The sequence below is a fragment of the Sarcophilus harrisii genome, chromosome 2, assembly GCF_902635505.1.
Source record: "Sarcophilus harrisii chromosome 2, mSarHar1.11, whole genome shotgun sequence".
Taxonomy (NCBI): Eukaryota; Metazoa; Chordata; class Mammalia; order Dasyuromorphia; family Dasyuridae; genus Sarcophilus; species Sarcophilus harrisii.
Genome location: NC_045427.1, coordinates 36239458 through 36266516, shown reverse-complemented (window position 1 = coordinate 36266516; position 27059 = coordinate 36239458). Strand labels below are relative to the sequence as shown.

General features: G+C 41.6%; 1 protein-coding gene across 3 annotated transcripts in view; it reads right to left on the bottom strand.

The window, feature by feature from the left end:
- Positions 1-12271, bottom strand: part of ADGRG1 (adhesion G protein-coupled receptor G1) — a 74410-nt gene extending 62139 nt beyond the window's left edge. Inside the window, exon 1 of one of the 3 annotated variants that reach the window (XM_031949905.1) lies at positions 12154-12271. In XM_031949905.1, coding sequence (XP_031805765.1) covers positions 12154-12256 — 103 coding nt within the window. In that variant the 5' untranslated portion in view covers positions 12257-12271. Of the gene's footprint in view, positions 1-1117; positions 1283-11998; positions 12102-12153 lie in introns of those variants that run through there. The other 2 variants (XM_012540703.3, XM_023495416.2) reach the window with 2 other exon arrangements.
- Between the last annotated feature and the right edge of the window lie 14788 nt (positions 12272-27059).

Here is a 27059-nt window from a genome sequence, read left to right as displayed (position 1 = left end):
TGGATAGAGCAGTGGGCTTAGAATCAGGAAGATCTGATCTCAGATACTAGTTGAGTGACCATGGGACATCTCTTTACCCCTATTTGCCTCGGTTTTTCATCTGGAAAATAGGAACACACCGGGGAAGGAAATGGCAAACCATTCTTTGCCAAGAAAATGCTATGGATAAAGTCCATGAGGTCACAAAGAATGGGACACACTGAACCATTTAACAACAACTATGGGCTACAAAAATGGAGAAAGGGGAAGGGGAGGAGGTCTGAGTTAATTTATCTCTAAATTCTCTTACACGACTTGCATTCTGTGATCATACAAACCTTTCTGCAAACAAAATTTTACAACTTCATCTCCCCCCAGTCAATGAGGTCAGAACCCAGTTGGAGTGCCCAGGGGTTCCCTTCCCCCGAAAAAGGACCAGAAGGCAGGCTGATTCACCCAGATTTCCAAGTTTAAAAACTATTGCCCTTAACAATACTTCACCTATTCTTCTGTTTCCTCTTCTTAGCCAACAAATTCAAAGCATCTCTCAGGTTCTGAGAATTCCCTACAGCCCTCCCCATCACCCTGAATTCTGGCTGGATTTTGAGGAAATTAAAATTTACAAATCACTGGGATTAGCCTTAATCCCTTCACTCCCTTCACTCATCATGTCCCTACTTCATGTTAAGAGCTGGTCACTTAGAACCAAGGTGCCCCAAAGCATCAAGCAGAGTAACCTTTCAACCCTCCACCCCTTTCAACCCTCCACCCCTTTCCACCTCCCACCTCCATTCCATATTTCACTCATCCATTCTATTCCAGTCCATATCAAAAACTGGTCCCTGAAAAACAAGGTGCTCAAATCATTAAGTGGAGTAATCTTGCAACCATTCCGACCTCAAAACAAAACTGAGAAAAAAAAAATAATCCCTAACAAGATATAGCACAGCTCACTGTGGAATGACAGAATTCTGGGGAGCCTCTAAACCGACTAGTTTCAGGGATGCCCGAGAGACTTCCCACCCTTAAGCCCCAACTGCTGGTTAGAACCCTTTCAGCCCCATCCCCTCCAACTCTGGAAGGCATTTCCCCCCTTTCCCCCTCGGGCTCATGGGATTGAGCAGCCCCGGATCAGTACCTGGTGCTGAGCCGGAGGGAGCTCTTTGGAGGCGCGGAGAGGATGGGACTTCGAAGAGGGAGCTTTCGGCTGATGAGTCACCGTGGTAATTGTAAGCCAGTGTGTTCCCCGGCAGCGAAGGCTGGCAGCCAGTGAGAGGGGAGGGTGGGGTATGTGTGCGTGTCGGTGATGATGGTGTGTGTGTGTCGGGGGGGGGGGGGGCTCCTTTTTTCCTAGGATCTCATTTGTTTCCCAATGAATGGAGAGAAGTGAGTCAGCCAGAAGGTTAGTTGGAAATAAGAAAGGGGACGGAGTGGAAGGACTGGAGTGGGAAGCCTGGTGCCCCAGCAAAGGTAGCGAGGGGAGGTGGGGAGCTAAGCTAAGAGACGCTGGGACTCAGTCCCGCTGCTCATACCGTCTCAGACCAGGCAGATGCTTAGGACGGAGGCTTGGGAGGGAAACAGTGCCCCCAGAGACGCTGAGTTTTTATCATCCTTACCCGATGGCTCCCAGGCTCAGGCATAAGGGAGCAGGTGTCTTGGGGAGCACGAGGAACCCGAGGATCGGGATGGCTAAAACAAAGCAAAAGCAGAGATGTGGGGAGAGAGGGCACCTCGATGGAATCGAGTCCGAAGCCCTCATTTGACAGGCTAGGAATATGGGGCTGGGAAAGTTTAAGCAACTCATGAGAGCCCAAAGCTCAGATCCCCTGCTCCAACTCCTTATTCTTTTTTTTTTTTTTTTTAATTCTATCCCATACTTCTTTTTGCCTTGATGATCAAGCAGGATCATCTCAGGAGCTCAGTGCACTGACCCCCTCAGTCCTTCAGTGCCCACGGGAAGGCTACATTTCAGGGGGATAGAGAAAGTGAAGTGGGGAGCCCTTAGTCTGCCCTTTGTCCCTGACCCACAAGTAAGCTCTGCCCCCCGGTTCTAGGCTGAATCCCAGCCAGAACTGGCTCTTTCCTCGTCATATCCACTATGGCTCTTCCTGTGAGTCACCTCTCTGAGACCTACCCTGTGGCCCTTTAGGGCATACAGACAGAGTGCCCCAGCTTTAGCCCTGAGTAATGGCCCTGTCTGTCTTAGCAGATCATAGCATCATAATTCTAGAACTTGGAGAGACTTAGAGGTCACCCAGGCCAAGCTTTCATTTCACAGATGGGAAAATGAGCCTCAGAAAGCATGAATGATTTCTCAAGATCACCCAGACCCGAGGTTTGAACTCATGTCCTGGGACTGAAAGCCCCTTTCCACCTGTCACTCAGACTAGTGAAGCTACCTGGCTTTTGATTCACTTCATGCTGGTTATTCATCCACTTGAGGAATGAGGAGCTGAATGTCACATGCCATTCTTGGAAGTGGGGAAGAAGGGAGATTATATTTACAATAGGCTGTATGCCATGTTCATATACAGAGCCCAGAATGCAGCTTTCCAAAGATCAAGGACCCAGAGGAGTTCCCTACATAACTCAGCGTTCCTCCCAGATCTCGGACAATCTCATAAGTGCCAGCTATCGGCCATCTAACTACCTGAGTGAGCTAAAGCCACAAAGGGCCCTGGGATTTAAGGAAGGTCTTCAAGGATTTGATCCATTTGATTAAAACTTCAGTCTTAACCCTGATCCTTTCTGCCAGGGGGCTGTATGAATTTCACAGATGCAGAATAACTTCTACTATTCCTCTGGGAGGGGGGTGATGGGATTAAGTCCCATCTGGCAGATGGCGAAACATCAGCTGCCTTGGAAATGAGTAATTTTTGGACATGAGGGCTTGCCCTGCCATCCTCCGTTCTCACTGCCAGCTTCCAGTAAGATGGAACAAAGAAAGAAAAAGGAAGCCCTTGGGCAGTCATAGCTCCTTCTGGAAACACATTCATTCTTTCAACAAATATTTCCAAATAGCTTATGGACCCAGCCTTCTCCTGGATTCTGTGAAGGATGCTTAACTTCTGCCCTCAGAGAACTTATATTTTGTTAGGGAAATGTGACATACACATACAACTGCATGGGGAAGTATGGGGTAAAATAAAAGTTCTTTGAAGGATTCAGAAGGGAAATTTGAATGTGGGAGAGTGTAATGAGGGTACCCAGGATCACATCCCAACTCAGTCACTTAGTACCAAAAATTGGGACAAGTAATTTAATCTGCACTCCTCCGTGGTGGGTTAGACCACAAAGCTTCTGAGTTAGTTCCCTCCCCATTTCTTGATCACCTGAGTTCCCTTATGGCTATGGGAATTAGGGATGGCTTACTGGAATGAGTAAGCTTTGAGCTCCTTGAATATGGACAATGATTCAATATATAAAGATACAGAGAAGGACATCCTAAGAAAAAAGGAATGATGTGAACAAAGATGAAGCAAGGGAAGAGAACTGGATGCAATTAGAGAATAGCCAAGTCAGTTTGGTTTGGCTGAAGTCCATAGAAAAGTTGAGGAAAGTGAATTTGGAGAGGAAGATGAGAGCCAGATTGTGGAAGACCTTTAATACCTGTTGACATATTAACACAGAGCACAAGAGAGGGACACTCAAGAATCCCTGTTAGAGGACTCATAGTTGAAAGGGACCTGACCAGCCTCATCATTGTACAGATAGGGCACTTACAACAAGGTTAAGTGTCTGTCCAAAATTACACAACTCAGTGAGTAGTGAAAATTAAGATACAACCTCCCATCTGGACCCAACTTCCCTCTATCCCCAAATCCTTCCTACAAGATCACATTTCTCCCAGATGGCATTTTCATCCCAGCTTGGAGGTTTGTTCTCACTTCCTTAGAAGGGTGGGAGGGGAAGGAAAGGGGGTGTCCCTAACTGAAGGAGTTGATGAGTTCAAGGCATCAAGACCAAATGACATACATTCTCTGCTAATGGGATAAAAAACTGGTGGATATAACTGCTGAACCACTGTCTATTTCTTTGAAAGATCCTGGAGAAGAGAAGGCATATCACAGAATTGGAGAAGGCTAATTTTGTAATTTTTTTTTACAAAAAGAATATTAATAAGGGAAGATGTCAGACTCACAAGTTCAGTAAACTGGACTTTGATTCTTGATAAAATTCTAGAACATATTAAAGAGAAGGTTAGTAGACATGTAGAAAAGAAAGTAGTAGCCATAAGAAGTTAGTATAGTTTCTTTAATGACAGTTTATGTATAAAAAACAATAACAAGAAAACAAAATGTATAATGACTTCAATAATATAAATAAAAACAAAAGTGAAAGGCACCTATTCTGAGTATCATGGCCAGAAAACAGATGGCAAAACATATCTCCCTCTTCTCAATATAAAAGAGGTGGAGGACTACAGATGCAGAATGTTGCATATGTCATCAATTCTAGTTCTACATTTCACAATTATATTTAATTTTTTTTTCAGTGCCAGAAGAGGGATATTTTGAGACGGAAAATGAGATAAAAATAAATCAGAAAACTTTAAACGGGTTACATCAATTTGATTCCATTTCCTCTTTGATGTGGTTAGAAATGCAATAGATAGAATTTACCTGATTTAGCACCAATAACATCTCTTCTGCTATTTTTATGGGGAAAGAAGGCTGATAGTATAAAATTAGGTGAATTCAGAATTGGTTGAATGGTCTGACCCCAAGAGAAGTCCATGTGATGTCAACTTGGAAGAAAAGTTTCTAATGGAGGACCCTAAGGATCTGCATTTGATTCTATGTTAATTAACATGTTAATCAATTACCTGTTTAAAGGGATAGTTGGAAAGCTGTGTGTCAGAGTGGATAGAGTACCAGACCTGGAGTTAGGAAGACTCGACTTCATGAGTTCAAATCCAGGCTCAGACATTTACTAGCCATGTGATCCTGGGCAAGTCACTTAACCCTATTTGCATCAGTTGCTTCACCTATAAAATAAGCAGAGAGCATCCTGGGTTGCTGTTGAGCCCTTACTGTAAAAGGCACTAACTTGGGACGTCACCTTGTTATATCATGGAGCTTTCAATTCCCGTGGGAAATGCACTGGCTTATACAACACACTCCTCCTGAAAGCAAGGCAGTTGCTAAACCCTGGCAGCCTATGCCAAGTTCCTCGATAATGACACAGTTCCCTACCTCTCCCCTTTCCTCTCTCCAGGACTCATACTCTTTGAAGAGCCCAGCAAAGCATAATCAGCTGACAGTCTGTGTGCCCCCATGACTCAGCCACCCTTACAAAAGGCACAGTGTACCCGATGCCAGCCTCCTTCCCCCCCAAGCTGGCACAGAAAATAGGAGCCAGATGTGTCAAAGGGGGAACCTCCTCTGGGGGCTGGTCAACACTAGCAGATGTACTGCTGAGAATCAGGACGACGCGAGCTGCCTTAATTCCATTTTTTAAATGAAGTTTGGGATGGGAGAAGGAGGGATTTAAGCAGCTTTGTTAGAACCAATTTAAATGCTGAAGAAAGAAGCAGAGGAAGTTTGGCAAAAAGATCAAAGTTAGATCTGATTTTCCTGGGTCCTTATTTGGTGCTCTGTAGCAAGCCGTAGTTCTGGGTGGTTCCCTCAAAGGGAGGCGCTTGGACTCTGGTCCTAATAAACCACCTGGGTTTACCTGAGTCTGATTTTAAAAGTAATTAATTCTTTAAAAAAAAATACAGTTGACTACACTTGCATTTGGGAAGGTTATAAACTCTTCCCAGGCTCAATGGCTCAACAACACATCCCGATTTAAACTAACCCTTTGCACAGCCACAGAGAATGCCCTTTGAGAGGCCATTTCGCCCTGCATCTGATCTTCTCTGACTAGCTAAGAAGAACTTTTGTCCCTAGTTTTCAATCATCCTCATTATCTCTAGACACTCAAATCCTGCCATTCTCACCACTGAGAATTCCCATGATCCTCTTTCTGACTGGTCCCTGCTCCAAGAGCAATTCTTCTGGGGGTTTTCTCTGATGACCCCCACCCAACACTAGTTCTTTTCTCATGATACTAATTCTCCACAATCATTTATTAAGAGCATAGATAGGGAAAAATGAAAATAATGTAAGAAGCAACATATATATATATAGATAGATAGGTAAGAGCAAATATATAAAAAGTAAAGATGGAGCCATTGAGGCAGGTAGGACTGGGAAAGGTCTATGGTAGGGATTGACCCTTGAGCTGGATCTTGAATAGACCAAAGATAGCAAGAGGGAGAAGTGTTCCCTTTAACCTAATAAAACCTATATTTATAGAATACTTCAAGGCACCTTTCTCACAATAGCCCAATGAAGTAGGTATTATGGGTATTAACATGCCCATTTTATAGGTGGGGAAACAGAGACTCAAAGAAATTAAAGAGTTTATCTATCATCACACAGCTGATCAGCATCAACCAGGATTCCAAGTCAGTCATCCTGACTCCAGGCACAATACTGTTTCCCTACATTCTGCAGGATTAATGGCTCCATACTGGGCACCTACTGCATGTATATTTATTACTCAGAGATGATGAGAAAGTGGACCCTCTTCTCTTTGGCTGATCTGGTCAGAAGCCTGCTGCTAAGGAGAAGTCAAGGGTATTTGTGATGCTACGAGGAACAGGGTGACTTCCTGGCTGCTGGCCTTCCCTACAGCCTGCTTTTGTTTCTCCCACACTTCTTCCCAAGGCCAGAGTTTGTTCAAAGGCCTTCAGCCCCTCCCTGAAATCTATGGCACCCAACCTCCTACCTTCCTTCTTCCCTCCCTAAGGGCCAACCCATGACATAATGTCTAGAAAGTTATCTTTGGAGGATAACTCCCAAGCGCTACCCTATCTTAACCGGAGCTCCCTATCCCATCAAGGTAACTGCCTCCCAATAGAGGAAATTGGAGTTGAGGGGGGGAACCATTTAGTTCTTTGGGGTTCAGGAAAGCAGGTGCTATAAATACCTTGGCAGAAGACAGAGAAGGTTTAAAAATCAGGAGGGGCCAAGTTAAGGAGAAATACATGGAATGAAAGAAGAGGATGTCCTCCCAGCTCTAGATCCTGTGGTCATTTCTATTAGCGTGTGAATTAAAATTCATTTTACATTACAAGTGCAATGTAAGGGACACCAGGAGTGGCTAGAAAGGAAGAGGCACAAAAGGCTCTCAAGGACACATCCTAGTTTCTAGAGCTGGGGGCTGGGGAGAAAACTTGTCCAGCCTCCTGCCTTCACGCAAGAAAAGGGAGTGCTCATTTCTATCTCATAGAAGGTCCAAGGTCCCCACTGAGCTCAGATTCTAGTTCTCCTGCTTCCTGGCAAGAGGTTGTGGTGGGGAAGTTTCAGGGGGAGGCCATGAAGAAGACAGTCCGATCTATTGGGAGAAAGGGAATTCTGAATCTTGTTTTCTTCAGACTGAAGGAAGGCAGCCTTGAGAGAGGAGTACCATGGCAACAGGCCCCCCAAGGTGCCAATGTGGACATGAATTCAGGATAAAGTCCAGGATCAGCGATTGCCCAGGGCAAGAAATGTACCTTCCCAGCTCCATGAGGAAATGCACCCAGAGGCAAAACCTGCTCACTCTGGGCTGTTTATGACTTTGTTTCCTTGGAATCTGCTTAATTCCAGTTCACATTTCCATTAAGGTTTACAAAATACTTAGCTCACAACCTTGTGAGGCAGGTAGTACAAGCGTTATTTTTAACCATTCTGTAGATGAGAAACATGGTATAATAGCTGGCTTCCCTCTCAGGGTAGAGTGGGCTTAAGCTCTGGCTCTCAATTGCTGGCAGGTATGATCCTGCCCAAGTCACTTGCCTTGATTCTCAGGCAGCTCTCTCCATAAGTTTCAGAATGGGTGCCAATCTGCATCATAAAAGGAGTTTTTTCCCCCTATCTGGGAGTTCTCTACACCAGTAAAATCACATGGATGGTTCAAAAGAAAAAAAAATAACAAAAGGATAAAAAAATGAGTCTTATCCAGCATCAATTAGCTATTAGCAATCATAATGGGATCCTCATAATCTCCAAGGAGTAGAGACAGGAATGATAACAATAGCTAGCATCTATATAATCAATCCTCTAAGGTTTGCAATGCACTCTGTGTCATCTCATTTGATCCTCTCAACAATACCGGGAGATGGGTGCTATTATATTCCCATTTAACAGATAAGGAAACTGAGGCAGAGAGTGATGAAGTCCAGGGTTCCATAGCTGGCAAGTATCTGGAAGCAGAATTTGAACCTGGGTTTTCCTGACTCAAGGTCAGTAATTTCACCACAATGCCATCTAGCTGTTAAGACTTGAACCCAGATGGTCTAAGGCCAAAGCCTGGGTTCTTTCCATTTCCCCTTAAACTAGTTCAACTTAGCTCCAGATTATCTGGGGGTGTAGTTTGGAGCCAAGACTTAAGGGATCATATTCGGTTCTAAATGGGAAACTAGGCCTTCTTCCTCCCTTTTGAGTGGGCATTTTCCCCACTGCAATATGCCTTTCAATAGCATTTCCATTACTTCGTGGCCTTCCCCAAACTCCCTTGACCTTGAACCAAAACACTGTCCACCTTCCTCCTCTCCATTCTCCTGATCCTTCCGCCCCTAGTCAAGACTAATGATTTTTTCCCGAAGGCACCTGCAGTCTGGATCCCAGATCAGCCCCCTCCCCACCTCCTATGCCCTCCTGCCCTCCCTTTTTTCTGACGAGGATCTGTGCCCATGATTCTCTCATTCCCAGCGGCCCAGGGGGCTCAGTCAGTTAATGATTCCATTATTTGCAGGGACTGCGGCTGCCAGCTGTTTTGCCCGAGTCCTCATTAGTGAGGGGAGCCCAATTAGCAACAGCTGAGGCTCTGCCAGGGCTGGCTTTGGATAGATATCCTCACAAGCATCTCACCCCCCTCCCTTTCCTTAGCCATAGTTGGAAAATATAAAGGGGTAAACCAAAGTCCCGAGGGGAATCAGAAGCACACTTCTGTGGCTGATGTCTCTGTGTCCATTGGATGATATCGGTGTAAGTGGCAATTAATGGGTTTCCCTGAAAGCTCAGTGGAGGACCTGGGATGGTCATAACAACAACAACAATAACCACCTTAAAATTCACGCTGGGGGATGGGGGAATGAGCACAATGGCAAAATAGGAGAATGCCAGCCCCGGGGGTGTACAGGGAAATCTTGTTCTTATTAATCCAGGTTTCCCATGAGCCTTTACAGAAATGTAACTGATGATAGTAACAAACTAACAAACGATAGTAACAAAGGAACAAACAAAGAAGCCTTGACAGTATCCTTGAGGATTCTGGAAATAAATTGTATCAATAACATCACCTCCCACAATCCTCCTGCTTTGACGCTGATCTCTGAGAACGTGAGAGTATTGTTTTTTAAAATTCCCAGGACTCACATATGTCCATAAATGAAAAGCTTTCAAAATCAGGAGACGGAGCAGAAACATGTGGGGACTGGTTGCAGCTTTATCATCCCCATCCAAAGATGCTAATAGTGGGCCTGCAAGAGGTGAGCTTCCATCCCAACCTTTCAATTCAACCACAAAAAGGCATTTTATAACCTACATGCACCAAAAATATTCACAGCAACTCTCTTCTCAGGGCAAAAAAATTGGAAATCGAGGGGATGCCCATCAATTGGGGAATGGCTCAATAAACCATGTTTATGATTGAATATTATTCTTCTATGGGAAATGATGAGCAGGATGGTCTCAGTAAATAAAATACAATCTGGAATCTCAAGCAAAATGAAAAGTATTAAATACAAAGCAATAGCAATGTTCCGGGATGACCGGCTGTGAATGACTGCTATTCTCAGTAGTATAATCATTGATGACTACTATTCAAGACTTGTGATGAAAAATCTTAGCCATACCCAGAGAAGGAACTGATTGTATCTGAATAGAGACTGAGGCATTCTCTTTCTCTCTCTCATTTTTCATGAATTTAATTTTTTCTCGAGGGTTTTCATTAGGGTGAGAGATCTAGGTGTTTTTTTTTTCACAACTTGACTTTTATGGAAATGTTTTACATAACTTCCCAAGTGATTTCTTAATTGTAGGTGGGAATAAAAGAGAGAACTTAGAACTCAACATGAAAAAAAAAATGTTAAAAAGTTGTTTTGGATGTAATGGGATATGGGGGAGAGGAGATATTAAATAAATAAAATTTAATTTAATTTTAAAAAGTAATTTTATCTATCTGTGCAATAGTCCTTCACACATTTAACATAAAAATTAATAGCAAGGTAGTATCTTGTCTTAGGAGTGTTTCTGTCTGAATTCCATTAAAATATGAAAAGAGTAAAATTTTCATAATAACAAAATTTTCATCTTTACACAGTACATTATAGTTTCTGGAGCTCTTCTCTCCTCAAAGACTTGTGAGGCAGGTTCTACGAGCCAGAGACAAAGATTGCACCTGTGATTCTTCTGGGTGGGGAAAATCATTTGGACCAATGCAAAGGAGGAAGTTTCTCACTATACCCGACTGGCATTGGAACTCAAGCCCTCTGGCTCCAACCAAATCCAGAATGGTTTTCCCTATACTATAATGCATATGCCGTAGAGTGGGTAAGACCACAGGGTCTCCAAACTCCACAGATCTCTCTCCTACTACTTTTGGACCTTTGACATTATTTTCAATTTGGAAGACTGAAGCTAGGAACGTCTTAGACTAAGGGGTACCACAAGGGTTCCCTTGAGCCCCCCTGCAGTCCCTGAAGTTCAAAAACAGCAATGATCTTTACTCATTACCAACAGTCTGTTTGTCAGAAGCAACCTCTCTCACTCCCTATATAAAGCCAGTCAAACTGGCCTGAACAAACCGGTTTCCCTGGGGGTGCCTCCCCAAAGCCTTTTAATCTAGTTTCCCAATCAGCAAAGGAAATTAACTGAAGCAAAATAATGGGGAACCAAGGTTCACTGCCATAGAGCAAAGCTTTTTAGAAAGGCTTTAGAAAGTCATTCATTCTCCACTGCTTTCGTTGCTTGGTCCCATTAAAATAAAAACAGGCATTTCCATATCCATATTTATTAGTTTACACAGGCCATTTCTCAGCCTTATTCCTCCAAGAGTCATAGGTTTCCCAGCTCCCTCTCTCTGGTTTAAGATCAATAGTGCTATTCCCATTTTACAGTTGAAGAAATTGAGACCCAGAGAATTCAAATTCCAAGTCCAGCCCTCCCTACTACGTAAGCCTGCTTCAAAAGTCAGTTACTTCTCCCAGGAGAAGCCAAACCAGTTTAGGGCGGGCACTGCCTTTAGGAGCTGTTTTCCAGACTAAACTTCTCAAACTGGAAAAATGAATTCTTTCCTCAAATTTCATCAGCCAGAGTCCCGATAGCAGTTTGTGCTCCTGAGCCATTCATTTGGGAAAAAACATTCTGCCTGCCTTTCCCTTAGTGTACCAGGGCTGCTCTTGGTGACTGGGACAAGCCTGAACCTGAGGCTAAGCCCCTCCAAGCTGAAGGGAGATCAAGGAAAGGAAATGAAGCTTCATTTATTTCTCTCTTTCCCGAGGCACCTTGGGTCTCATCAGGGCTCCCCTAGCATCTAAAATAGTTGAGGGCAGCAGTTTCTAAGCATTTGGAATCAGAGATCCTGGGCTCTCTCTAAGCAAGTTGGTGCAGTGCATTAGACAGAAAAAAAAGGAGTGAAAATTTGATTCAAATCCTGACCCTGACAGCTGAGTAGGGCACAGGACACTTTTACTTCTTCCTGGGCCTCCATTCTTTCCTCTGTAAAGTGAAGGGATTGTACCTCTCTGGTTCCTTTCAGCACTAAATTTAGGAGCCTTCTCCTTAGGCCTCAGTTTTACTCATCTGTAAAATGAGCGACATGGACCAGATAATCTCCAGGGTTGCTTCTAGCATTCTAGATTTCCATATGGGCAAACCTATTCCGGCTTCTGAGATCTGCCTAGATTGGGGGAGATAGAACACCCAGGTTCCTTCGGGACCCCCTCATCCTGCTCCTCCCATACCAAATGGTTTAAATATTTTACCTCCCAGGTTGGGTCCTCCACAGAACACCTCTACCACCACCTTCCCGATTTCCTCTTCCAGCAGTCTGGGTACAGAGAGAGCTCTTTAGGTGTAGGAGGGACCTAGAGGCCCCACCCTTTCTGGCTTTATTCCTGTCTAATATGCCCTTGCCCACCTGTGTTAGCTGCCTTTAGTTGATGGGGTGGGGCTGCTGCCAGCCGGAAAACTCTCCCTCTCTGTCCATCAACCACTGCAGGGGGAGGGGATGGCCAGACCATGCCCGCAGCCCAGGCCAAAGGCTTGATGCAGGCACCAAAAAATGCTGCAGCAGATTCGAGCCATAACCTGAAATACGAGCCTCCCATAGAAATACAATATCAAAGCCTGGGATGGGCCCAACCAATACCCAATGGCTACAGAGCTCAGCAGGGTGTGAGGAATGGACGCCCTGCCCTTGAACTTGAAATCTAAGGGATAAAGTGTAGGCAGAGATTAAATGCTTGGAAAAAAAAAAAAAAGCTTGGAAACAGGGAAAGCCCTTAGCTGATGCTTTTGCACTCATTCTCTTCCATGTGGTCTCTACCTCTTTGTATTAAGCTGTTAAAAGCTAAACTCTTTGAAAGAAGAGATCTTTTCAATGAGTGTACTTGCAGCCCCAGCACCTAGCAAGATAGGTGGTGTTTACTAAAGGCTTGTCAACAATAACAACAAAAATAATAGCAGTTAAATAGTCCTTTAAGATTTACAAAGCTCTTTCCAAATATTATCTCATTTGATTCCCACAACTACTCTGGGAGGTAGGTGCTATTTCCATTTCACAGCTGAGGAAACTGAGGCAGACAGATTAAGTGACCTCTTAGTGGCACACGGTATAATAGGTGTCTGAGTCAGGATTTGACTCCAAGTTCAGCGTTCCATCCACAAATGTGATTTGATCGATTTATCATTCTTATCAGCGACACTCAATCTCCATTAGAACATGGCTGTTCAGTCATTGTTCAATTGTGTCTGACTCTTAGTGACCCCCATTTAAGTGACTTAAGTGGAGTGGTTTGCCATTTCCTACTCCAACTTGTTTTACAGATGAGGAAACTGAGGCAGACAAGGTTAAGTGATTTTGCCCAGGGTCACACAGTTACTAAGTGTCTGAGGCCATATTTGAACACACAAAAATGAGCCTTCTTGACTCCAGACTCAGTGCTCTATTCACTGCATCACTCAACTGCCTTATTAGTACTTAAAGGTTGGCGAAAATACTTTACGTACATTGTCTTATTTCATCTTTTTTTTTACACCGCTGGGAGGTAGGTATCGTCAATATTATCATTCCCATATTACAGATGAGTAAACTGAAGTTCAGAGGTTAAGTGAAAATGATTTGGGGGAAAATGATTTTGTTGGACAGCAAACTCAATATTAGTCAATAGGGTTTTGTGGCAGCCAGAGAAACAACTGCTATTTTGGGCTGCATTAAGAGAGGCGTGGCTTCCCAGAACAGGGAAGCCCCCTGTACTCTGTCCTGGTTGAAGTATCTCTGGAGTATTATACTCAGTTTTGGGACAAGGCCACTATTTAAGGAGGATCTTCACTGATGGCCTACAGACTATCTAGAGGATGATAATCAGCACAGTGAAGGGCCTGGAATCCAGGGCAAAAGAGGTTCAGGTAAAAAACTGGGGATGATTAGTCTGGAGAAGGAAAGATAAGATGGGGAGCAGGGAGGGAGAATGATAAAGGGGATTCACAAAGGAGTGCAGAGTGCTGTTCCCGGGAGAAGGGTGAACATTGAGAAGAAACAACTCTAAATTTGATGTCAGGAGACAAACTTTCTAACAATCGAGCTATTCTAAAATGGAATGAATTGCTTTAAGAAGAAAGATAGCATTTATTAAGTACCTTCTGTATATCAGGCATTGATCCTCATGACAACCCTTGAGGCAGCTAGGTGGCGCTGAAGTGGATTAGACCGCCCAACCCAGAGTCAAGAAGATTCATGTCCCAGAGTTCAAATGTGACCTCAGACCCATCTGAGGCCATCTGGACCTGGATGACTCTCAAGAAGAAAGTGAAGGGGATTTTGTATAGCTCTCCCTTACTTAAATCCAATTCACTTGCATGTTATGATATCACCTCCCCACTGTCATGGTTCTCTTCAAGAATGAAGGACAATAATTGATCTCAGATTGTGTGATTCTGAGAAAGATTTTGACCCCATTTTTTTCTCGGTTTATTCACCTAGAGGAGGAAATAACAAACCAATCCAATATTTCTGCCAAGAAAACCCCAAATGGGATCGTAAAGAATTGGACATAAGTAAAACAACTGCATTGTGAGAAACTGTAATATTATTATCACCCCCTCCCCATTTTATAGTTGAAGAAACTGAGGCAGATAGAGTTTACATGGATTGCCCAGGGACACATAGTCTAATATTTGAGCCTTGATTTGAACTCAGGTCTTTTTTGACTTTAGACCTAGCACTCTATCACTGTCACATGATTGCCTCTATAGAGGAGATAGATGCAGCAGAATTGTGTAAATGGAGAACTGAATTTGGAGTAAGGAAGACCTGGATTTAAATCCCTGTTTCAGATTCTTACTTTCTGAATAGCCCTGGACAAGTATCTTAAACTCTATTTGCCTCAGTTTCTTCAAGTGTAAAATTAGATTTAATGATCTCTAGGGTCCTTTCCAACCCTCAGTTGACAATCCATTGGATTGTTAGAGACCAGATGATTACTCATCAAGAATGTTTTGGTGGAGACTAGAGGTCTCTAAATGACCTTCAATTCTAAAATCTGTGATTCTATGACTTGTCCATGGTCATGCCAACAAGGAAGTGATAGGAAACAAGATGAGAGTGCCAGTCTTCCTGATTCCAGGTTAGCGGACTGTCTTTCAGAGAATATATTGCCTCTAGAATGTGAAGAAACAGAAGCCCAAGCAGTTATATGACTTGCCAAAGATCAGACCAACAAATAGCAGAATCAGGTTTCCAAGTGAGTCCAAATTCAAGCCCTTGTTGCTTCATCCTCTTGTTGAGAGGGTGGGTTTAACCTGGAAAACTTCCTGGAAGAGGTAGGAGTTGGCAGTTGGAATTTGGGAGTTGAGTTGAGATTAAGAGCCCAATTAGTGACTCTGGGCCCATTGCCTTCTGGAAGAACCACCCTAGACAAAACCATTTGATTGAAACCCAATCTCTAAACCTTTGTTAGAATCCAGGATGGTTTTGGGGAAATGACTTACAATCAATTTGTCAACCCCGCTAATTTCTAGCACTCCATAGGATCAGATTTCTTGGTTAATAACTATTTCTCTTGGGTAGCTGAGGCTTTGAGAGATGATGATGGTATCATAGGTATAAATGAGGTGGAGAGAGGGGTCAATGACAGGGAAAAGGGGGGTTGGGAGAGGAAGCACATAATAATATCTGGAATCATCTGAGGTACCCTGAACGACACAGGGAATAGAGATAGAGGGAATGTACTACCCGCCTATCAGCCACCCACTCAGGGGGTATCTGGACTCCCCTGGGATTTCCACCACAGCTTGTGAGGGACGCCAACCCTTGGTCTCTGAAAGCCTGCCAGCCCAGATTGATGTCAATCACATGAAGGAGGTTGATACCAGGGGTGATAAGTAACCATTTCAGCCAAAGAATTTCTGAGCTTGCCACCAGACTATATCTGCGATGATTTCCCCAGAAGCCAACCCACGCAACTCCCCTTTCACCCATTCACTCTGAAGGCCCTGACCCCACTGTTGTAACCTACCTGGGCAGGGGTTAAATGGGGTGCCTTTTTTTGCTCTATTCAATCTGTAGTACTGGCCCTGCTCTCTTTCCCTTCACCCCATGAAAAATTGAGCTGTGCCTGGGTCACTGTCGCCAGCCTCTTCCTGCTCCTGCTTGGACATCTGATTTCTTTTAAAGGCAAAACTCTGTTTTTCTAGAATGTGTGTCTGCCCTTTATTTGTTTTCTGTCGCTCAGTTATGAATAGAATTACCACACTGATTTCTTTTAAAGGCAAAACTCTGTTTTTCTAGAATGTGTGTCTGCCCTTTATTTGTTTTCTGTCGCTCAGTTATGAATAGAATTGCCACAAATAAATCATGATTTGAATGATAACTACCATTTATTTATGCAGCAGTTCATATATGATCTCATTTGAGTTGTATTTCATTAATTCATTCAATAAACATTTATTAAGTGCCTACCATGTGCCAGGCATTGTGTAAGCCCTGGAAATACAAAAAGAACTAGAAAACAGTCCCTGACCTCAAGGAGCTTGCAGTCTAATGAGGGGAGATAACATGCAAACAAATACATTCAAAGCAGAATAAATAGGAAATAAAAAGAGAAAAGCACTGAAATTAAGAGGGATTAGGGAAGGCTTCCAATAGAAGGTGGGAATTTAATTGGGATTTAAAGAAAGCCAAGAAGGACAATAGATTGAGCAGACTTGAGACAGATGGGATAGCCAAAAAAAATGCTGGAAGTCATTTAAATAAACAAATTAAGTGAAAGCCTTATTATTCCCATTTCACAAATTAGGAAACTGGGCTTCTTAATAGTGAGTGTTTTGCTCAAGTTTACAGATCTAGAAGTGCTGGGACTGGGATTTGAATACAATTCTCCTGAGTTAAAGCCAATGCACAGGATAAATTCTCAAGGAAATGTGTGAGTTCTTAAACTGAGGTCCATGAGCTTGTTTTGTTTTTTTTAAACAGTATTTTGATAAATGTATATCAGTCTAGAAAGGGAAGGAATACCATGGATAAAGTGACAGGACTAGAGTTCAAAGTCAGGAGGACTTGAGCTCAAATTCATCCTCAGACATTCAATAACTGTGTCATCCAGGACAAGTCTTTTAAACCTACCTGCCTCAAATTTCTGATTTCTAAAATGAGTGGGAGAAGGAAGGAACAAATCACTCCAATACCTTAGCAAAGAAAATCCCAAATGGGGTGACAGGGAATCTGAATGATTAAATAATAATAAATTTCATTATCAATGTCCTTTGTAATCCTGTGCATTTTAAATTGTGCATTTAAAACCATGATTCTTCAAATGGGTCCATAGATATGAATAGATAATTTTCAGATGATGAAATTGAAACTATTTCCACTCATATGAAAGAGTGTTCCGAATCACTATTGATCAGAGAAATGCAAATTAAGACAACTCTGAGATACCACTACACACCTGTCAGACTGGCTAAGATGACAGGAAAAAAATAAGGATGAATGTTGGAGGGGATGCGGGAAAACTGGGACACTGATGCATTGTTGGTGGAGTTGTGAACGAATCCAACCATTCTGGAGAGCAATCTGGAATTATGCCCCAAAAGTTATCAAACTGTGCATACCCTTTGATCCAGCAGTGCTACTACTTGGCTTACATTCCAAAGAGATCTTAAAGAAGGGAAAGGGACCTGCATGTGCCAAAATGTTTGTGGCAGCCCTCTTTGTAGTGGCCAGAAACTGGAAAATGAATGGATGCCCATCAATTGGAGAATGGTTGGGTAAATCGTGGTATATGAATGTTATGGAATATTATTGTTCTGTAAGAAATAACCAGCAGGATGAATACAGAGAGGCCCCAGGTTATCTTTACCTTCTAAATCCAATTCTTCCTGTGCAACAAGAGAACTGTTCGGTTCTGCACACATATATTTTATCTAGGATATACTGTGACATATTTAACATGTATAGGTCTGCTTGCCATCTGGGGGAGGAGGTGAAGGGAAGGAGGGGAAAAGTGGGAACAGAAGCGAGTGCAAGGGATAATGTTGTAAAAAATTACCCAGGCATGGGCTCTGTCAATAAAAAATTATAATTATTTAAAAAAAATTTAAAGTCTTTTGCTTTTGACACTGTTTAATGAATTTTTTGAAAAATCAAAAAAAAAAAAAAAAGGGATCCATAGGCAGTTCAAGGGTCTAGAACATATACTCAGTTAAGAGTCTAGGAAAAAAGGTTTTGCTAGTAACTAGGACAAATCAGCTGGGAGAACAGGGGCTTTTCTTGTGCTTCTCTTAGTAAGGGGACCCCAGAGAAGGAGACTCCCTCTATTAATGTAAGGCAGTTCTCTTCTCTGCAACTTAAAATTGCAGATGGTTGCCTGGGGCACCGACAGGTTAACTGCCTTTCCAGGATGATCCAGTCAATGTGTGTTTGAGAAAGAATGAAGGCGAGTCTCTATCCATTAAGTATGTAGCTTACCACAATAGATCAGGCATTTGTGGTTATTATTCAGTTGTTCTAGTCACATTCCTGTGTTCATGACCCCATTTGGGGTTTTCTTGGCAGAGATATTAGTGTGGTTTTCCATTTCCTTCACTAACTCATTTTTACAGGAGAGGGAACTGAGGCAAGCAGTGTTAAGTGACTTGATCAGGGTCACACAGCTTTTAAGTGTTTGAAGCTGGATTTGAACTCAGCAAGATGGATATTTCTGACTCTAAGTCCAGTGTGCTGTGTATTAAGGTACCCCCTAGTTACCTGAGATTAGATTTAAGTTCATCTTAGAACAGAACTGTCAGCATCTATAAAGAGTAAGGGGGTTATTTGATCCAGTCACTAAGAATGTGGCTATAGAGCATTACGTTAACGGCTAATAATAATAGTTGGCTTTATAGAATAATCCTTTGAAGTTAAATATATCATAGCTGAGACCATAAACCAGTGAGGTAAGTGCCATGATTATCTCCCACTTTACAGATAAAGAAACTGAGATCAAATGACTTGCCTATAGTCACATAGCTATTAATTAGCTATGGTAATATTTGAACTCACATCTTCCTGGCTCAAAACCCAGTGTTCCACCTCTTGTATCACTTATCTACCACAAATTTAGACTGGAATGATCAATCCAGGCCAAAAGTGTCATTTATTAGGAGACAGTGTGGTGTAGTAGTAAGAGTGTTGGACTTGGTTAAAAACTCCAGTTTATATGTTTATTACCAGGTAAGTCCCGAAACCAGCTTAAACCGATTATTAAATTTTCTATGTGAGTACTCACAACTTAAAAATCTCCTGTGCTAATCATGAAACTTGATTTATTGTTCTTAAAATTGTCTGAACTTAAGATTTAAGGGGTAGAAAATATTCTGATGCAAACTGAACTTTAAAATGTGTTAAAAATGTTAAATGTGTTAAAAAAAAAAAAAAAGAACTTAAAAATGAGTACATAGGTGTGGTTCTTTTTCTTCCCAGGAAACCAGTTGTTAAATATTTACCAGACCATCACTGCTTAACAATTCACTGAGCAAGTTACTTTCTCATTTCTAAAGGGGCAAGATAATATATACCCCACTTACCTCACAGGACTTTGGGGAGAAAAGAATTTTGTAAACTGTCCAGTAATATAGAAATACAAGTTATCGTTACTGTCATTATTCTCTGGAGTCACTAATCTAAGGTACCAATGGCTACTTCTGCTTTTTTGGCACAGTTAGCCCTATTCCCATATATAAGCCTTCCTAAACCTCAGAATGTACCCAGGTACAGATTGACCTGAAGGAAGATCCTGAGGAAGGAGTTTTTCCTTGGCCTTCCTCCAATCCCAATCCTTTTTTCTTTTGCTCTCTGAGGCTGGAACTCTTTGTGATTCCACCAATTAGCTTTACCTTTCAGGGATGATCTGTGAGCCAGGACTTTAGAGAAGGGGTCTTAGAACTTATTGAAGGTTCTATCCCCTCCCAAAAGGGATGAGTTCATTTCATTTGGTGGCTTCTTAAGTATACCATCCCAGCCCTTGAGAGAATGGAGTTCCATTAAGGTCTCAATCAATCGATAAATACACATTTATTAAGCACTTACTATGTCCCAAGCACTGTGCTAAGTGCTAGGGATACAAAAAGAGGCAAAAGACAGACTCAAAGAGCTAATGGAGGAAGCTACAAGCACTGAGGAACAGTTTTGTTCCTGTACATTGTCAGGAGAGCCCCTTCCAGTCAGGGAGAGCAATGAAAGCCTCACCTGCTTGGGGCTGCTACCCTCACAGCCAGTTGATATTTGCACAGTAAATGCAAACGATTTAATATTAACCAGAGTCAAATAGATTTAGGGAGATCACATTGTCTATAGGTGTCTGGAAAGGTGGAAAGATAAGTAGTGACAAAGAAAAATGATTAAATATCTAAGGTGTCTCCCCGCCTTAAAGTTTCCCGATTCTCTGAATTGGAGGGAGCTTAGTTGTAATTTTAGATCAAAACTACAAAACACTCTAGGTCCACTCTGGCCATGGGAGTGGAAAATGGAGCTGAATGCTAGAAGATAATCTACTCTTAAACCCTTGTTTATGGGGCCTGAAGGTTAATATTTTGTTTCTAGAATCCCCCTTCCTTGGATCAGTGGGAAAACAACATCAGAGATGTATAAGAGGTGATTGTGGGAGAGACAACAAGAAGTAAGGGAGCTTCATTCTCTGGGGCTGCAAATCTGGAGTGAGAGGGGGTTAGTTCTCGGAAAGAAAGGGAAGAGAGGAAAATGAAGATGTAGGCTAAAGAAAGAGAAGCAAGAAAAGAGAAACAAGAGAAAAGCAATAGCAGTATGGAGTAACTAAAATGAATATTAGGTTGAGCATCAGAGTGCTTGTTATTAAGTCATTTTTCAGTCATAAACCATGACCCCATTGGGGTTTTCTTTGCAAAGATCCAAGAATGGTTTGGCATTTCCTTCTTCAGCTCATATTACAAGTAAGGAAACTGAGACAAACAGGATTAAGTGATTTGCCCAGGGTCAAACAACAAGAAGTCAGATTTAAATTCATGAAGTTGAACCTCCTGACTTCAACTCCCACTCTGTCTACTGCAACACCTAGCTGCCCAGCTGTCTCAAAACTCAGCTCTGCTCTTGTTGAAGCTGTGTACTTGTATAAGAGTCACTTAACACCTCTGAGTCTATTTCTTTAATCTGTAAAAAGAAAGGGTTGAATGGGGATCAGATATATATATTTTTTTATTAAATAACTTTTTATTGACAGAGCTCATGCCAGGGTAATTTTTTACAACATTATCCCTTGCACTCACTTCTGTTCCGATTTTTCCCCTCCCTCCCTCCACCCTCTCCCCAAGATGGCAAGCAGTCCTATACATGTTAAATAGGTTACAGTAGATCTTGGATACAATATATGTGTACAGAACCGGACAGTTTTCTTGTTGCTCAGGGAGAATTGGATTTAGAAGATAACCTGGGAAGAAGAACAAAAATGCAAGCAGTTTACATTCATTTCCTAGTGTTCTTTCTTTGGGTATAGCTGCTTCTGTCCATCCTTGATCAATTGAAACTAAGTTAGATCTTGTATTTGTTGAAGAAATCCACTTCCTTCAGAATACATCCTCATACAGTATCGTTGTTGAGGTATATAATGATTTCCTGGTTCTGCTCATTTCACTCAGCATCAGTTCATGTAAGTCTCGCCAATCCTCTCTGTATTCGTCCTGCTGGTCATTTCTTACAGAACAATAATATTCCATAACATTCATATACCATAATTTACCCAACCATTCTCCAATTGATGGGCATCCATTCATTTTCCAGCTTCTGACCACTACAAATAAGGCTGCCACAAACATTTTGGCACATACAGCTCCCTTTCCCTTTTTTAGTATCTCTTTGGGGTATAAGCCCAGTAGAGACACTGCTGGATCAAAGGGTATGCACAGTTTGATAACTTTTTGGGCATAGTTCCAAATTGCTCTCCAATGGCTGGATGTATTCACAATTCCACCAACAATGTATCAGTGTCCCTGTTTCCCCGCATCCCCTCCAACATTCCGTGTTATCGTTCCCTGTCATTCTAGCCAATCTGACAGGTGTGTAGTAGTATCTCAGAGTTGTCTTAATTTGCATTTCTCTGATCAATAGTGATTTGGAACACTCTTTCATATGAGTAGTAATAGTTTTAATTTCATCATCTGAAAATTGTCTGTTCATATCCTTTGACCATTTATCAATTGGAGAATGGCTTGGGGGATCAGATATTCTTAACCTTTTTTGTATATTATGGATTTCTTTGGCAATCTGTGAAAGCTGTGGACCCCTACTCAGAAGAGTATTTTTTTATTTATCTTAGTTTAATATTATATTATGTGTTTACATTAGTATTTTTTAATTAATTAAAGCTTTTTATTTTTCAAAACGTATGCATGGACAATTCTTTAACATTAGCCCTGGCAAAACCTTATGTTCCAATTTTCTTTCCCTTCCCCCATGACTTTTTCTAGAGGCCAAGTGTCCAATATATGTTAAACATGATAAAAATACATGTTAAATTCTATACACACACACTCACACACATACACACACATATTTATACGGCTATCTTGTTGCACAAGAAAAATCAAATCAAACCAGTAAAAAAAAAAAAAAAAAAAAGAAGAAGAAAATGCAAGTGAACAACAAAAAGATTGAAAATGCTATGTTGTAATCCACTCTCAGTTCCCACAGTCCTCTCTCTGAGTGTAGATGGCTCTCTCCATCACAAGACCATTAGAACTGACATGAATCACCTTGCTGCTGAAGAGAGCTACGTCCATCAGAATTGATTGTTGTATAGTCTTGTTGTTGCCATGTACAATGATCTCCTGGTCCTGCTCATTTCACTCAGCATCAGTTTGTGCAAGTCTCTCCAGGCCTTTCTGAAATAATCCTGCTGGTCATTTCTTACAGAACAATAATATTCCATAACATTCATGTACCACAACTTATTCAGCCATTCTCTAATTGATGGGCATCCATTCAGTTTTCAGTTTCTAGCCACTACCAAAGGGCTGCCACAAACATTTTTTTTTTGTACACATGGGTCCCTTTCCCAGAAGAGTATTTTTAAATGTCTAAAATAAAATACACAGAATTACAAAGGAAATCAATTCTATTGAACTGCAATTATGATTTCTCTAATAAAGATTAGGTATATACACACATATGTATCTGAACAAATAAACTCACACACACATACACACACACACACACACACACACATATCTATATATACCAAAAACCAGTCTCCAGTGGATAAATGGTTAAAGGATGTGAGTAAACAGTTCTCAAAAGAATCGCAAAATATTATGTAACAACCATTTTTTAAAATGTTCCAAATCACTAATAATAAGAGAGATACAAATCAAAACTACTCTGAAATTTTTACTTTATGCCCTAAAAATGGAAAAAGATGGCAAAAGTTGGAATTAGTCAATGGGAGAGGGTTTGGGAAAGATAGGAACACTAGTCTACTGTTGATGTATATGTAAATTCATGCAACCATTTTGGAAAGCAGTTTGGAATTCTGCAAATCAAGAATCTAAAATGTCCATACTGTTTGACCCAGAGATTCCGTTACTTGGTTTATATTTCAAGGATGTTATTGAGAAAAAAAAAAGAAGTCTTAATATGCACCAACATATTTATAGTAGCATGTTTTTTGGGAGGCTCGCCCAAAGTCACACAGGGAGTAAGTGTTAAGTATTTGAGGTCAGATTTGACTTCCGATTCTCCTGACTGGTACACTGTCACCCAGCTGCCACCATAGTAGCACTTTTTCTGATTCAAAAGAACTGGAAACAAAGTTTATCAACTAGGGAGTGGCTAAACAAATTATAGTGCCTTCATGTAATGGAAAATTCCTGTGCTCCAACAAATGACAAACTCCATAAATATAGAGAAGCCTGGAAAGACCTAAATGAATTAGTTGAGAAGGAACTAAACAGAGCCAAGAAAACTAAACACAGGGACTAAAACAATATCGACAGAAAGAACAGACGCATGAAAAAATCAAAAGTGAAGGTTACAAAATGATAGAGGATATAAACATGACTAGGAAAAAAGACTTCTCTGAATGATGGGAGTGTACAAGTGTTTTACATTGCACATATTTTAAGACTTTTTCAATGTGTTGTCACATTATACTGATTTTTTTTTCTTTTTGTCTTAAAAAATCATTTGTGGCTCTCTGAGGAAGGGGGAAAACAATTTGGAGGAAATCATGGTGATATTTTAAAAATGCATCAATAAAAACTATTTTAAAAAAGAAATAGTTAAATAAACATTAAAATGCATCAATAAAAACTTGTTTCAAAAAAGAAATAGTTAAATAAACATCAAAATGCATCAGTAAAAACTTATTTTTAAAAAAGAAATAGTTAAATAAACATAAAAACCATAGTTCACAGATCTTAGGTTAAGAACTCCTGAATCAAATACATTTTAAGGTCCCTTCCAATTCCAAATCTATGATTCTGTGATTACTCTCTCTAATTCATAGGACTAGATCTCTATCTAACCTTGACAATGAAGATAATGAACCCAGAACATTAAGTAATTTATCTAAAAATCACCCAGATAGTAAGCAATTTCCTGGCCAGACTAAGGGCCCACTGGATCTATAAAGGGTCGGATAGAAAAGCTAATGGACTGAGAAATTCCTGAATTTTGCTGAATGAGGTCCAGGCAACCTGAAAAGTAAAAAGGGGGGAAAAAGTTTAAAAATGAGCCCCAACCGGGCAGAGCTAGGAACTCTGGGCCAGATCTAGGCTCCCCACTACTGTTTACCCATTCACAAAGGAGGCTGAGCCCCTGCAGGATCTTGATATCCTGGCAGTGAGCCTCCCACCTCCCCCGGACTCCTCTGCAAGGGTGGAAAGCTCCAGAGCTGTGCACCAGCCTGCAGCCAGCAGGCACCAGCTTGCCGGCTAAGTGGTTCCCTTCGACCTGCTGGGACACATCCTGAGCCACAGGGGAGAGAGGCAGGAGCCAGCATCGTCACCCACATTCCTTCTGGTGAGCTCAGTCCCATCTTAGAATGCTGATGGCTTACACAGACCAGACTCCATGCATTAATTACACTTCTATTAAAAAGCCTCCCTCTGAACTTTGGTTCAGAACTCAGGAGAGCTGGTTGCTGGCCCTGGTTCCACTGTATTTGGGTATTGAAATGTTTGCATTTGGATGGGTTGTTAAAGTTATAATAAAATTAAAATTTAAAAAGGAGTTCGCAAAGTATAGACTTAAAGCCAAATGAAACTGCAGAGGCCATTTAATCCAACCCTTTCATTTTACAAATAGGGAAACTGAGGTCTCAAAGGTTTTAGGGACAAAGTTATAAATACCAGGGTCCTTCCAACCATACAAATCCACCATTCTTTGGGAAGTAAATAGCGATCTTGAGTCCCACTGAGGGCAAAACATTTTCCCCAAATCACACAACACTCTAATAATGATCAATCCGGATTTTTGACCCACATCCATGACTGGCTTGGATCCCTTGCTTTTTATGCACTTAGGGAATCCAACTCACTTCATTTCTCTGATTTCAGCCCTTTCCTCTCTGAGATGGGATGGGGAAGAAATAAAGGAATTCAAATGCTTGCTCTGCCTTTTCTCCAGGACTGTTCTAAAAAAAAAAAAAAAAAAAAAAAAAAAAAGAGGCTTCTCTGAAAACATCTTGGAAAGAACTTTGTGGTAGAAAAGTCACCGAGATACCCACATAAAGGATTATTACCCAAAGGATGTTTCATTTTGAGGTCACTAGACTCCCATCACCTAATATGGTGCCTGGCACATAATTGGCTCTTAATAAATGCCTTTCGATCAATAGTAATGCTTTCTGTTTTTCAAGGCTCTCACACAAGTGGCCAGCCCAACAACAAGCTTTTATTAAGAGGCTCAGTACATCTCAGGAGCTGGGTTAAGTGCTGAAGATACAAAGTAAAGCAAAAATATGGTTCCTGCCCTCAAGGAGGATATGGTCTGATGGGAGATGATATCTGCAAATAATTAGATATATACAAGATGTTAAGGGAATTCCCAAAGTTCTAGCGAGGTTTTATACTATTAGAGATTCTACCTCAGAGCCTCTGATAGGTTAAGCTATTAAAGCTTAAAACCTCACTGAGACTTTTGGGACACCCTATAGGATAAATGGAAGGTAATTTCATAGAGAAGGGGTGAGGGAATTGGGAAGAGAGGTCCCAGGAAAGGTCTTTTGAAGAAGGCGGGGTTTGATCTGAATCTTGAAGAAGGAGAAGATAAGGTGGAAGAGAATTCTGGGTACGGGAGGCAGCCATTGAAAAGTGGATGGAGCATTATGGTGGAGGAACAGTAAATAGGCTAATATCACTGTATGGTGGAGCATGTGGAACAGAGTGAGGTATAAGAGGACTAAAAAGATAGGAAGGAGCTGTGTTGGGAAGGACTTGAAATACCAAAGAGAGGGAATTTTTTTATTTGATCCTGGAAGTAATAGGGAGCCACTGAAGTTTATTGAATAGAGGACTGTAATGTTCTCTTCTCTAAAATATAATCATTTATGGGAGCAGATTTCTTGGAGGGCTTCTGGAAGCAGCCTTCATTTCAGTTCAGAGTAATAATCACCTCAAATGGAGCCAGGAATTAAAAGTTCAATTCCTTTATTGTCTCCTTCAAAACAGTCCAGTTAGCTTTCTTAGAGGCCTCTCTCCTTGGTTCCAAGAGCTCCTGTTACTAGTCCTTTTGCTTCTTCCAGCTTCAGCCTCTCTTCTTCTGAATCCCACCCCCACCCCCCACTCTTGGCTGAGGTTTGTCCTTTTATATGCTCTTTTAGAGGTGTGAACTCCTCCTCCGAGAGTGGGATTGTGTGAGTTGTGACTTGTGAATCTCCTCCACTGAACTTGTGAATCTCCTGGACGTGTGAATCTTGTAGAACTCCAATGAATACTAAATACATTAGTGAACCAGAGAACTGCTAAGCACGATGCTAAAATTAGACAACCAACTTAGCGCTTTGTAAGAACCCTAACAGGGGATGGTGACACCTTTTGTAAAAAGGTGTAGATGAACTCCAAGATCTCTTCTCTCCCTCACCCCCACATCCACACCTCTTTCTAGCTCTCAGTCTGTGATCGTCTGAGGCCATGCAATGAGTCAGCAACAGACATTGGGAAGAATGGAGATCTCTCCCTGGTTAGCCTGTAGTTATCTTCACCTCCCTGCAGTGCCTTTCTACTTAGCAAACACAATATTTTGTTGTCCTGCCCCATGAAGCAACTTTTTTCTTAAGGGATGCTCCCATGATACCAAGTCTCAGTGAAGGCTTTTTTGGC